This window comes from Copadichromis virginalis, linkage group LG2, assembly GCF_057382275.1.
Source record: "Copadichromis virginalis isolate Kocher_CV1m ecotype Utaka linkage group LG2, C_Virginalis_male_GT1.1, whole genome shotgun sequence".
NCBI classification, from domain to species: domain Eukaryota; kingdom Metazoa; phylum Chordata; class Actinopteri; order Cichliformes; family Cichlidae; genus Copadichromis; species Copadichromis virginalis.
The window spans coordinates 32540835-32554772 of NC_140619.1; the positions used below are offsets into that span (position 1 = coordinate 32540835).

General features: G+C 38.0%; 1 protein-coding gene across 2 annotated transcripts in view; it reads left to right on the forward strand.

Moving 5' to 3' along the window:
- The first annotated feature begins 1332 nt into the window (after nucleotides 1–1332).
- LOC146717770 (neuronal acetylcholine receptor subunit alpha-7-like) overlaps nucleotides 1333–13938 on the forward strand; it is a 35467-nt gene continuing 22861 nt past the window's right edge. For both annotated transcript variants that reach the window (XM_085430755.1, XM_085430762.1), the window contains exon 1: nucleotides 1333–1669. In XM_085430755.1, the coding sequence (XP_085286881.1) occupies nucleotides 1600–1669 (70 nt within the window). In that variant the 5' untranslated portion in view covers nucleotides 1333–1599. The remainder of the gene's footprint in view (nucleotides 1670–13938) is intronic.

The window sequence follows — 13938 nt, forward strand, 5'->3', positions numbered from 1 at the left end:
GCTGCTTCTTAGATAATACGCCCCTATTCCATTGAGAGAAGAAGAAGAGAGAGAGAGACAGGGAGCAAAGGCGGCGAGAACATTTGGAGAAATATGCAATGTTCCCCCTCATTGCCTGTTGGATTCTATTTCCGACTGAAATTATTTATGGACTGGAATAAATAGGTCATGTGATTATAAGCCAGTCTGGCACAAAAAGGAGACAAATATGACAAAAATGCAGTTGATGAACCTCTTTGTAAAGCTGGGAAGGGGGAAATTGCAGTGCGACGCGTGGCACTTCAATAAATGATGATCTACAGCTGTGGGAGATGGAGGGTATGCACTGGTGATTTGTACCTGCTACTTGGGTCAGAGTAAGTTTTCCTGTCAAACAGTGAGATAAAAAAAACAGACAAATGACAAATTTATTTATCTGGTATTTGTATAGCTACTCTTTGACCTTGTGTTTGATTTAAATGTGCACTTAGCAAAAGAAAAAAGATATATGTCAGTCACTGGGCAACTACCAATTTTACGAGTTGCTCAGAAAAGGCTATGCATAGAATCAAGCATGTAATGATTTGACTGATTGGACTGAGCAGATTGGTTTAAATCTTGCAGGATGTTACTTTCAGGCTACAATACTACTCCTGGGCTTAAGTAGCTTGTTTATCTGAGGTAGATAAGAGTATTGATACAACTTTTATTACACTTAATAGTGATATACGGCTACCAACTGATAACCTTATCCTAAGTTCACTAATGAATACATTTATTTACACTGTCAGAGCACTTATGCCATTTGGAGTTTTACTTAGGGTTACATATTCCTTATTTACTTTTAGATCTGTACTTATATAACAGTGCACAAATGGAATCAATCTTCATACCTTACTCTGTGCAAGAAAGATAAGATTTTTTTTCCATGAACATCTAAAAAAAGTCCCTGTTTAATTCTACTGTTTACTGTAATAGACTGCAGTGTATACAGGCGTGACTGGGAGAGCATACACACAGTCCTGTTTCCATCACTTCAGGGGACTTTACATTCAGGGTTTCGTTACATCATTGCCTGAGGTCAAACACTAACATTATCACCCCCAGAATGTGAGCAATATAAGTGGGCGGCACGCACACGCACCTTTATTTGATTAGACTAGTTGAGTTTAAGTAGACACTAATGTAATCTTTAGTCAGTGTCTCGTGAGCATGTTGTAGGATTTAACATTCAAATGTGAGCTAGTTTTCAGGGTTAGCACACAATTACTGGGTTACAGGCATCTCATCAGCCTCATCTGTGCTCATACTCCCGTGACAGAGGCTATTACTTTACTGTATCCTGTTGTGTTACCTGTGATGCGCACTCAGGCTGGGAAGGAGGTGCACTGTGCAGCGTTGTGTGCGTGTGCGTGTGAGGGAGACTGAAGCAGCGTGAACGTGCCAATCTGAACTCCGCACTCCTGTCTGTCAGTCTTTTTTTTCTTTTCTTTTTGCAAATCTCTCACGCCGTCCCGGTCCCCTTCGTTTTCCCCAGCCGCATGTTCATTCCACCGCCGAGCCGGATCAGAGTTCCCGTCTAGCCGACACAACCGCTGGAGTTCACTGGACGGTGCCAGCATGCGGTGCCACAAGTTTTGGAAACCGTGTTCGCTTGGATTTTATATTTGGATCGCAATGCTTTTCAGAGGTAGGTTTGGGGCAAAGTTGTTCTTCCCCTCCAGTTTATACAGATGATCTAATGAAGGGTACCGACTTGAAAACGATTTTTGTTTTTGGTTTTTTTGAGGAGGATGGTAATTTAGACCTGAGTTTACGTCCTCAAACGACTAGTAGGGAATCTTTTCGGCATTTTCGGAAAGTTTTCTAACATTAAAAAACAATCAAAATTGATAGGATAATTTTAAATTGTCTGACATAAACAAACCAGAGTACGTTTAGATAATTTCATATCTGGATATAATGTGGAATTTTTTACTTAAGACCTCACAGTACAGGACTAGGTGACGGTTTTTTGTTTAGCAGTCACCATACACCTGCTGAATAACACTGGCTGCTGAATCTTTCACAGGCTATAGCCTGGGTAGGAAATTCAAAGATTTATAAATCTTTGAATTTCCTACCTAGAATCCAGACTAAAAAACAAGTTAAAGACGCAAAGAGTTATTTTTAAACACTGAGCATATGTGTGCATTACTCTCTACATTAATGTTTGCTGCGTTGAATGATGATGATGTGCATGCATGACTCTATAATGCATTGCTAAGCCCCATCCCATCATCAGCATCATCATCTAACATCTGGGTTGGTTACTTAACTCAGTGGTTTTGCTGAATCTGCTTTCCAAAGCACTGCTTTATGCATAGACATATGTCCACCGCGAACCCGAACCTGCCACCTTCCACTTCACCAGTCAGAAGGGAGGCAAGACCAGGAGACAAGGTCAAATCAAGTGATAAGACATTCTAACACATGTCACATATGGCTGTTGGCATGTATTGGTAATAGCACGCTAGTTATCCTTGAACAGGGTTAGCATGTAATGACTTCTCAGAATTGTGTGGTTTACCTCTTTCTTTTTTGTTGTTTTACATGAAGCAAGAGTAAAAACTTAACTGTCTTGGAAGCTTAGTTTTGCTTTATTGACATATGTGGACATGAACCAAAAAATGAAGGGAAGCGCAACAGAATGGATACGGTTTGTTTCACCCATTGATGTTTTTTTTTTTTTTTTACTGTCTTTTAAGTGGCTACCAAAAATCAAGCACAGACACGACTCCACAGCACGCTGTTCAAACAGAGCATCATAACTGATGAAGCAAAAGCGATGAGCCCCATGCCAAGTAAAGGGTATTACCTCTCTCCATGTTAAAGGGGACAGAGGGAAAACAATTAATCCATTAAAGTACTTCAGGGAGTAAACTGGCACATCCAGAAAACATGCTTAGACTCACAGGGGTCCAATATAAAGACTGTAACCTCCCCCAACCACCCACAGACACACACATACACCCACCCACATACACACACACTACTCTGACTACACCAATGGCATCCTACTGAAACAACAGCCTCACTGCATACGTGTGACTCAGAATCAGATGTTTTTATTTAAAATAGCAGGGAAAAAACAAGACAAAGCAAAAAAAGAACAACCTGAACTAGTCTTCTACCAAGTGTTTCTAGTCTTCTAGTGTTTTCAAAATCAAATACTGGTTGACCATAGAGTTGTATTTGTTGCATCCATCCATCCATCCATCCATCCATCCATCCATCCATCCATCCATCCATCCATCCATCCATCCATCCCTTCTATTCTGTTTTGGCAGCAGGGTACACCTTGGATAGGTCACCAATCTATCGCAGGGCTAACACAACCATTCACACTCACATTCACACCTATGGGCAATTTAGAATGATCAATTAACCTTACCTCACTAATTGCATGCCTTTGGATTGTGGGAAGAAGCCTGAGTACCTGGAGAGAACTCATGTAAATATGGGAACAACATGCAAAGTCCACACTCTTAAATTGTTAATGTCTAGAATGGCTAGCTAGGGTGGTAGTGGTGGGAGAAATTTATGTGTGTACCTGTATGTGTGTGCAGAATATTTATAAATGTTAATATTCTATAAAAACTGTTTATATGTTTAGTAAAATAAAATAGTAGAGTTTTATACTTAATGAAAAAATATTAATGATTACTTTGGATTAAAAAATTAATTAAGGTTGATTTCAATTGAAAACAGGGATGTAGAGGTTCTTATGGTAGTTTCCTCCACTCTACTGAGTCAAACAAAACAGAACAGTGACCCGAAAAAACTGATGTTGTAGAGCTCTTTAACGTTTTCTAGTTTTGGTTATCTTTATTTGTAAAGCTCTCCTCAAATTATTTTCCCATCCTTTACCACCCTTGGAAGTCTGTGATTACTCAAACATTTATAACACAGCATGTTGTGCAGAAATAGTTAACAGGTTGTTCTGCTATTAAGTTAAACTCAAATGTTTAAAAGTAAACCTAAAACATTTTTATTTTGCATTAACCATGTAGGTGTTGAAGGATTTTTGTTTCCAAATCTGTAAAAGCATGTGGGTTGTGTTCAGTGTATACGAGATGTGGTGGTCACAGACTCAGTGCAGCACTTCAGAGGTCTTAGCTCCTGGATTAGGATTACAGTGGTGTCAGGAAGCCATAGATTGTAAATCTCTCCTCTATAAATTCATCTATCTAGAGGTCCATTAACAAACTGCATCATACACGATTATGCTCGCTACTGTAGCCAGTCACACAATGCTGGAAATGATGTGTTAATGGATGAGTTCATGGTTCATCAGTTGATTTAAACATCCCACACACAGAATGGTTATAGTGTGTGTGCTTGCTCTTTGGAAGCCCAGAGCTGCACAGAGAAGTGACAAGCATTATTAGTTAGCAACAGAATATGTGGATGGTTAAATCTATTATATGAATTACAGTTTTCTGTTTTATCTCCATCCTAACGGTCTCCTTTACTTGCATCATTTTTAGCTCTAGGTCATTTCTCTAGTTTCACCCTTTTATTAGGGTTTTTTTTTACACTACTTTAAGTCATAGTCTTACTGCCTCACTAAAATATTTTGTGCTTTATTGAAGTTTACAGGTTCAGAGACCCCAATTTAAGTCCTTTAAGCATGATCAGGAATATGATGAAATGTAAAGGAATCCAGGATTTTAAAGGCTCTGTGATGGACTGGTTTTCATCCATCTCTTACACCTCCATCTAGCACAAATTATTTTTTCTCCCTGGATTCTTTTTGTACTTCCTGCTTAACTCAAATCAACTAATTTCCCAGAGTCTCATGTTCTTCCAGTCTCCCCAGCTGCATTTTGAATCAGGTTAGGTAATAGGCTAGTGACCTGGGTTCAAATGTAGGTTTAGAGCTGCTGAACATCTGGATGCTTCACTGCTGACCTCCCCTGACTGATATGTTTCCTTGCCAAACGACTGATAGTAAAATAATGAGCTGCTAGACCATGCCAGTGTAGATATGTCCTCAATTTACATGAATGCACACTTGCCTGGTGTTGGAGCCAGAGCGCAACACACAGTTTATAAGAATCATGCAGATTCTTATAAACAGAATCACACAGAAAAGCACTGTGCAAAAGTCTTGAGCCACCCCTCATTCTTTAATGTGTTGTTAGAAAATGGGAAAGATGTCCGGCGTCTTATTGAAACATGTAGAGTCATATGTGAACAAACTTGAAAGCCAATATTTGGTGTGATTATCTTCATTCTTCAACAGAGTCTGAAAGCTTTAGGTAATTTCTTTAAGTAGTCCTCAGGAATAGTTCTCCAGGCCTCTTCAAAGACATAGAAAAGCTCTTTGGATGTTGGTTTCCTTTTGCTCTGTCCTCTGTCAAGATGATCCCACACTGCTTCATGACATAGTTGGTTAAACGGGTCAGATTCTTGATTGGTTCATATCTGGATCATATCTTCATATCTGGTGGGTGGAAGTTTTTATTTTAATTAGCAGTTTTAGATCTGCCTAAAACCTAAATCAGGGGTTCCTCAAAGCACTGCCCTTGGTCCATTACTCTTTACAATTTGCACGATCTCACTTAGTACTGTCATAAGCAATCACAGTATACAGAAATCTGACCACATTAACACAGTATTGAAGTCACTTCACTGACTCCAAGTGCAATATAGAATTACCTTTAAAATCCTTTCAAGGATTAAGCCTATTATATCACAGAGCTCTCAATGGTTAGGTCCCACACTACATCTCTGACTTGCTCACTGTTTATTAACCAGTCAGAACTCTCAGGTCGTCAGACTGAGATGACAGGATTAGTCTCACTATACTGAGGGTGCTTTCAGTTATTGTGTTTCTGTTCTTTGGAAGGAGCTGTCTGCTGACCTGAGATATTATTAAATGTGTGTGTAAATTCAAATACAACCTCTAAACCTTTTTATTCAGACAGCCTTACACTCCATAGGGTTTTTTTTGTTTGTCTTGTTTTATTTGAATTTGTTATTTTTACTGCTTTATTGTAAACCTACACCATACATGTTTTTATGTTTTTATCTTCTGGGTTAAGCACATTGAATTAGCATATAGTGAAATGTGCCATTCAATACTGTTCAACACTGTTTCATCCCTGGAGTATGTTGCTATTTCTTGTTTCTGTCACTATAGTGTCTGGATTCTATTATCTCTCCACACTGTCACTGTACTGTGTTGGCCACAGTCTACAAAAGAGATTCATATCTATGCTGTTCACCTTTCTATTATTGTTTTATTTAGAGTAAAAAAGAAGATTTGAAGTGCTGTATAAGTACTTTAAAATTGACAAACTGTTAGTTGTAGGAGTTTGTGGTGTAAAACAAGGTGTGTTGTCCTGATCTAATTCCATCTCCTAGAAGCAAATTATAAAGTCTTAAACTTTATTTGTTTGAACCTGTGAAAATCTGTTTCCCCTGCAATGATCTGCATATAGTGCAGCTGTTATTGTTTTGAAAAAATAACTGTGCGAGGCGATAACTTCTTTTTTACTAGTATGTTGACCATTTTCCTGAAACCTTCCTTACTCATTGTATTTTTGGTCACTTATCTTGGACATCTGAAGTGACATTGGACAATTGTTCTAGGTTGACATCACTGGCCCTAAATCTGAATTATATCCAAACTACAGGTAATGATCTGCCTCTAGGATCAAAATCTTTGCCTTCTGCTGTGCCAGACATTTGATTTTTGTTTTTGACGTTCTGTTATATGTAGTATATCACTGCAGTCAAGTGAATTCAGGAAATTTCAGGCTCTGCGGTGCAAGGAACAGCTGTGATTGGCACATGCAGGCACGCTGTCAGAGAGAGCTTGATTTGCTTTTACTTCATGTCTAGCTGTAGCACACATTTTCATTATCAGTCAATCACGTTCATTTAAAACTGCAGGAAGTTGAAATTGTGATTCAGATTAAAATTTGATTAATTGTGCAGTCACCTTCCATCTTTTAGTCTTGACTTCTGGATTCAAAAAGCTAACTAACCTTTAAAATCGACAAAACAATGTGTAAGATCACACAAGGTATACCTATCATCCTGCCTATAGTGATGTTACGCATTCATTACCAATGCTGCAGCAGTATTTTTTTGTGTCAGACATATAATTTGTTGATATCTGCAGGACGGACTGCATTTTAAAAATATCAGTATGTTTCATAGCTGAGAAGTCCGTCTATTGATACTGCTTCAAAAAGACCCAGTTACGTTACATCCCAGTCTATTTAAGCAAAATATACAGTATTTGTTAAATGTTTATATGTTACGCCTAACTGCAAACAAGGAATGTATTATAGTTTGCACTCTAGCCTGTGTTTACATTCTGATTTGGTATGTTTATTTTTCCAGCTGCCAGCAGATTTGATTTATATTCAGCAAGTTTATCATCTTTGGACTAAAAACATTCACGGTGTGACTTCAGCATCAGATATATTGCACATTCATTCAATAGTGGAAATTTTTCCATATTTGTTTCTTCCGCAAACACTCATAAATACAGTGCACTAATGCCATATATTTGCATGAGAAAGGGTCTAGATGCGTAGTATTTGTTGTGATGTCGACTCTCCGGGCCCTCAGGGAGTGGCATTCTGTTAGCAGCTCCTTTGTGCAGCATAGTCCTTGCCAGATTCATCACTCTAGTCCCAGGGCACTGTGGGTTCAGAGCCTTTTTGTGTTCCATACTGGATGATAGATCTGGCTTTTTGCATCAGGTTTTATGAGATTTGCCAAGTTTGTTGTGTGAAACAAAATTACGATAAATAATAATAGATCTGTTTCTTGTGTAGAGTTATTTTATTTGTATGTTTTGTGCTTTTCTCTTAGGGACAAACCTCAAAAGAAAGAACCTGCTGGCTGCATGTAAATTAATGTTGAGTCACACTAAAGTGAATGTCTTTAAAGCCTTTTATTTGTATTTTAATCTTCCCGAGCCTTTTGTTACTACAGCTTTGTAGTGTTGCTGTTTATTCACCAGGATTAAAGTTACATCATTTAGAACCTCGGGGGTCCCAGCTATACCAGAGTCCCCGGGTTAACTGTGAACAATGTCTGTCTAGGAGCAAGATCACTGGTGTGAATAACAGTTTATGAAGACTGTTACACTCCAGCTGCAGGAAAAAAACATCTATAACAATTGCTCCATCACTTATGGATTATATATTATGCTGAAGACAGTTTTGACATTAGGAGATAATGCCTTTTGAGTCCTTTTAAATTGATTAATGTTCATGAGATGCAATTTTGCTGCATCATCTCACTACTGTTATACATTTGAAGGCTGATGATGGGTGTCACTGTCTCAGGGTATAGGCAGAGGTAAGTGCAGATGAGGAAGAGATGGAGTGGCACAAGTATTTCAACCTTTTGCCTAAGTAAAAGGTCTAAAAGTCCTGAACGTCTGAGCTATGGATAGTAAACATAAATGGAGACAGCACAGTGGAGCACCACAGGGGCCTGCATCCTCCACAATGCAGCCCCTTGATGGGGTTAAACTCTCTGCAGCATGGATATGATTGCATCATTGCACCCCGATCTGGGAACCAGTCTTTCCAGTGCTACAGTAACTGGTCAATAGTCAATATGCTCTGATGGTGTCATCTGTTTAGTATAAGAACCAGATGTGATGTTTTCCACAGCACCAGTATCGTCTTCAGTTTTAGATTCAGGTTGTAAAATGTGACTCACAGACAGCCGGCTAGCACATGTCCTCATAACCTCGGGGCTGATACAATGACATAGCACAGGCACACCAAGAATACTAAACACACCATTTCTGTCCCATTTGTTACCACTTATCTGTTAAATATCAGCATTCCCATTGATTAGTTTTCACTCAACTAATCACTCCAATAACTTCAAGTTAGTTAGCAATTTTCAGGCATGAATTTCAAACAGGCCTGAAGTCCTTTATTCACATGCAGTAAATAGCAGGTAGGTCTGCTGTAGATGTGTTTTCACTGCAGGAAACACTCAGTTTGATTTTGGTAAGGGTGCTGTCTTAGTTCTATCTGCTATGGAGATGGCAGGTTAAAGACAATTTAATGCGATCCAGTGTCTGATATTTGCTTTCTTACCTGCAGCTGAGCTGGAAAAAGGTCGAGGGCTGCTGTGCATGTGTGAAAACAACTGAAGTTACTCAGCCTTATGTCAATATTGCAAGTTTAGTTACATAATATTTTGGATTTGCCCAAAGCATAATAGTAATTAAATCACTTTTAACTGTATAGGTAATCTACACAATAGATTACCTAATATTCATGATTCATGTGGCAGATTATCTTGACAAAGGGAAAAAATGGACCGAGAAACAAAGCCATTATCATCGCTGCACAATGGAAAGCAGCTCAGCGTGGATAGGTTTACCTGGCCACAACAGGGGCCCTGATTTAAGAGCTGGTCATTTAGTACTCTGCTTAAAATAGCAATCCTGTTGTTTGGGTGTTTGTCTAAGAGGTATGTGTGACAGCAAGAAGGAGAATGAGTCCCTCAGGCTGTTTGTGTGTGAATAGCCTGTCTGATGAGCCTGTTTAGAAGCCTCATCTGAACATACTGACCTAGTAAAAATATCCAAAAGGGACAGAATCAAATAGCTGAATTTCTCAGTATATATTAATTTGTGAGCATGAAAGAGAGAAGATTAATGTGCTTAAATGCCACCCCAAAATCACAATCACTTTGCGATGGTCACCTTCTGCCTGTTTGTTTGGCCTCACATGACCTCGACCTCAAACGACTCTGCTATTTGTTTGCAGCTGATTGGAAATAAATTGCATAGGTGACAGTGCTGATTTGGATGGTTTTGTTCATATTTTTGTGTGCGCCATCTCATTCTCTGTAAATAAGAGCAAAAGGATAGAAAAGGGAGAATGTACTTTTCATTTTCTTGTAAAGATTTGCTCTTGACATTCAAAAGTGCTTCAGATAATTTATATTTGTGGAAATAATCAACATAAATCCATCCATCCATCCATTTTCAGCTAAGTCAGTGACATTTGCGTACAACACATAATTTAGATATCGTAGATATTTTGTACTAAAACGAATAATTTGAGCTTCACTGATCACATAAGAACAAATTTCGGTTACATTTAAGCCCTCAGACAAGTTCTCATAACGTTGATTAAGTCTTTTAGCATTAATGATATTATGAAAGTTGCCTTGCTATTACCTAGTTTTTCAAAATTTAAAATCTGGTATCTTATAGTGATACTTTTTAGTTTATAGAGCAATGTGTAATTTGTTGGAGGTGAAGGAAGTAAAAATCATTGCACTGGAAAATGAACAAGCTACAGCTAGGTGGAGGTGGTGGAAAGACCAAGGAAAGTTTTGAGCAGCGTCTGATTCCAAAGTTAAAAAATAAGAACCAGAAGTTAGAAAGATAAGACCTGCACTGCAGATTTAAGGTGTTCCTTTAGACTATGTCTAAAAGAGTCCATCCCACAAAGCACTAATATCATTATTAATTTCTTTAGTATTTGAAGACCTCTAAATTTTTGCTCGCATACAACATCAACACAGACTGATTGAGAGACAAGCGACACATTTCTGGACAGGTTGTCTTATCAGCACAGAGCTAAAAACATAATGATATTCATACCAAATTCACATCTCCATGGGTCTCACATTTTTAATTTCCTCTCCATTCAGTTCCACAGTCATCTGTGAGCTAGAGCGCACATCCAATATTCTTCTAATAAATTTCATGTCAAGGAAATCCACACAAATAAAATTGGCATGGTCTGTAGTAGTAGACCATTTGAATATGTGAAATGCATTAAACTTTCCCCCTGGTGGTGCCTTGGAGTGACCAGGAGCAGGCTGGCTCTCCTTATTAGAACTAAATGCATGCAGACACCTCGGGGTAAGCTCAGAGTGCCAAATCATTATGAATTGTAACGTGGACACATCATTGTGAGCCTGTGCGTGTACTGAGTTAAAAACAAATCACCTGTTTCTGTGGAATCTGTGTCTAATGTGGAAATGAGGATGAGACTTGTATTGACATCAACAACACATTGCCATTGTGTTTGTTCTTGACTCAGAGGTAGCTGTTTTTTAAAAATGAAATTTAGCCTCTTTTTAAATTTACAGTTGCATATTCTTTTATTGTTGTTGTTTGTATACAGTGAGTCAGCAGCAATCTCCTGCTGGATGCCTCAGTGTTTCACTGGTGATAAAGATACTGACACAGGGTAAACAGGTCATCAGAGCCATGGGATGAAACCGAACGTCATTAACTGGGAGGGAGAAAGGCAAAATATAGAACTACAATGGGCTGCAGCGGGCTCAGTGGGGCTGAGCATGACAACACAGCTTTTCTCCCACTTTCTTTCTTGTTCTCACTCACTTCTGTGGTTGCTCTCTGGGAAAGGTCCAGGTTCTTCTGATGTGGTAGGGTCCCCTTTCTTCATACTAGCTACAGTTAGCTCACCAAATAAAATGAAGTTTTATGTTTAATTGAGAAGTATTAACAGCAGAAGTCTGTCGAAAAGAGAATTTGGTTAAACTTGAAGAAAATGTTTCTTTGTTCAAAACTTGGCTGCTTAAGTATTTTGTTTGAAGTAAAGTAGACGTCCTTCTGACAATTCCTGAATTTTCTCTCACATAAACAATAAATTTAACTCAAACAGAACCCTGAAAAAAGTGCTTTCATCCACAGTAATCCACAATTAAGTGCATTTTTCTGCAACAGTGTGTGGCCTACCAGTGTTTGTGAGCTTTCTGAAGGAGGCAGAGATAGTCACTACTTGTTCCAGTGGCAGTATAGACTCAAAGTTTGGTTCCTGAGACTGAGACAATTGTCTCTTGACCTTCTCTGCTAATATCTACAAATGGTCTGACCTTCACTTTTTAAATGTACATATAAATAATGAACAGATTCTCTGTTGTAAAGTTGAGCTAATAATCAATAATTTTGTGACCTTTTCATAGGCTGATCATTTCCTGTAGTGATCTATATGGGGTTAGAGGGACTGAGCATTGAAGGCAGTTGTTGTATAACATTAGCCTGAGTTTAGCAGGGATAACATGCATAGTATAAAAGACACAATACGTTAAAATGAAATATGTTAATGATGCAGCTTAGTTTCAACAAATACCCCCATGGTCAAAAGTAAATGCATTAATAAACATGTTATTTTTTAACTGGCAAGTTATTCATGTACTGTAGTTAGGGAAAGTTTGTGGCTCTTCTATTAATAACACCAGCATTCAACCCTTAAGTCCCCCCTAAAAAAACCCAGCAGAGATTTTTGGGGGCCTTAAGTAACATACTCCTGAACTGGAGTAGAACAAGGATTTTCTCTTCCCAACAACCACAAACCGCCTGCTGGTCTTCTGCTGGTGCAATGGTGGTTAGCGCAGACATGTCACAGCAAGATGGCTGTGAGATCGTTTTTACGTGGCGCTTGTATGTTCTCCCTGTTACTGTGTGGGTTATCCCACTAGGTTAATTGGTGATTCTAAATCAGCTGTATGCAAGATAGATATGTGAATGCTATACACACACAGTGATGCTCTTTTATATATACATTTTCAGAAAGAGAGTAAGGAAGTAAATACTATGAACCCAAATGTTGTTTTGTCAGGACTCTGTAAAAATCTGTATGTATTTGCATATATTTGTACAGTGTACAGGCAATAGAACTTCATTATTAAAGTAGGACCCCATTCAGTAATAGTATTTGGTAGTATTTTGCAGTATTACAATTTATTTCTTTAATTAAAGACATTAACTGGTAAATGGTAAATGGCCTGTATTTGTATAGCGCTTTACTAGTCCCTAAGGACCCCAAAGCGCTTTACACAACCAGTCAACCACCCATTCACACACACATTAACCCATGTAGAACACTCTTATCTCCCTGCAACAGGAACACATTTGCCCAAATGGGTGAATAAAGTGCCAAGAAAGTGCTCCAACTGAGGGTCTACATCAGTTGACCTATCATGGATCACCATTAAAACAGTTTTCACATTTTTTCCCAACTGTGCAAATTGCTAAGAAGACTCGTAGAATAACATATACGTGTTAAAAGTATATATATATATATATTTATCTTTTTCCTTGGTTTAGTTTAGTGGTGTAAATGGAGTCATTTGGAATTGAAATGAACTTTGTGTAAAGGTGACTGAGATATAACCTCAAAGGTCAAACCTCTCAAACTATTTATATAATATTCTTAGTTCTGAAAATATTTGATTGACCTCTCTTGTTTGACCAGCAAGGTCTACACATATTCTGAGTATAAAATGAATGCTTTTCCTTTACGATACCTTCTAACACTGATGCACGGTAATCTTTCATATTTCCCCCTCAGAAACATATTACCACATGGAAATCACAAATTAATACAATAAATATATGTCATATATTTTCTATATTTTTTTTCTCTCTTTAATATATTGACCTATAGTGTACTGACCTTGGTAAGACTTGAGTGAGAAACCAAATCCATCATAATCCGAGTCTAGAAAATAATTAGCATCTGTGTTAATGAGCCACACCCATACAAGTTCCTAATTAAAAGTGTGTCACTCTCACTTTCTTATTTCAAAAAGAAAGCAACATTAACAATAATCTAATTCAATCTAAGCCAAATCCAAACAAAAAAAATTAAGAAAACATATTTGACTAAAAAAGGAAAGAATTTTTTTTAATTTCTTTGAGGATTATCTTTATAGACAGTTTTCTATTATACTTATTTAAACAATAGAGCAGATTTGGAAAACATTGAGATAAATAGTGAAGGTGATTAAGAAAAATAGCTCCCACTGCTCCCTTTACTTCCTTCTTTCATTCCCTCTGCTGGATGCGTAATCTTTGTTTTGTTTTGAGGACGCCTCTCGCTGTGTTGGTGGAAATTATTCCTTCATTGCATCTACTCATATAATCTTCATTAGTGAGAT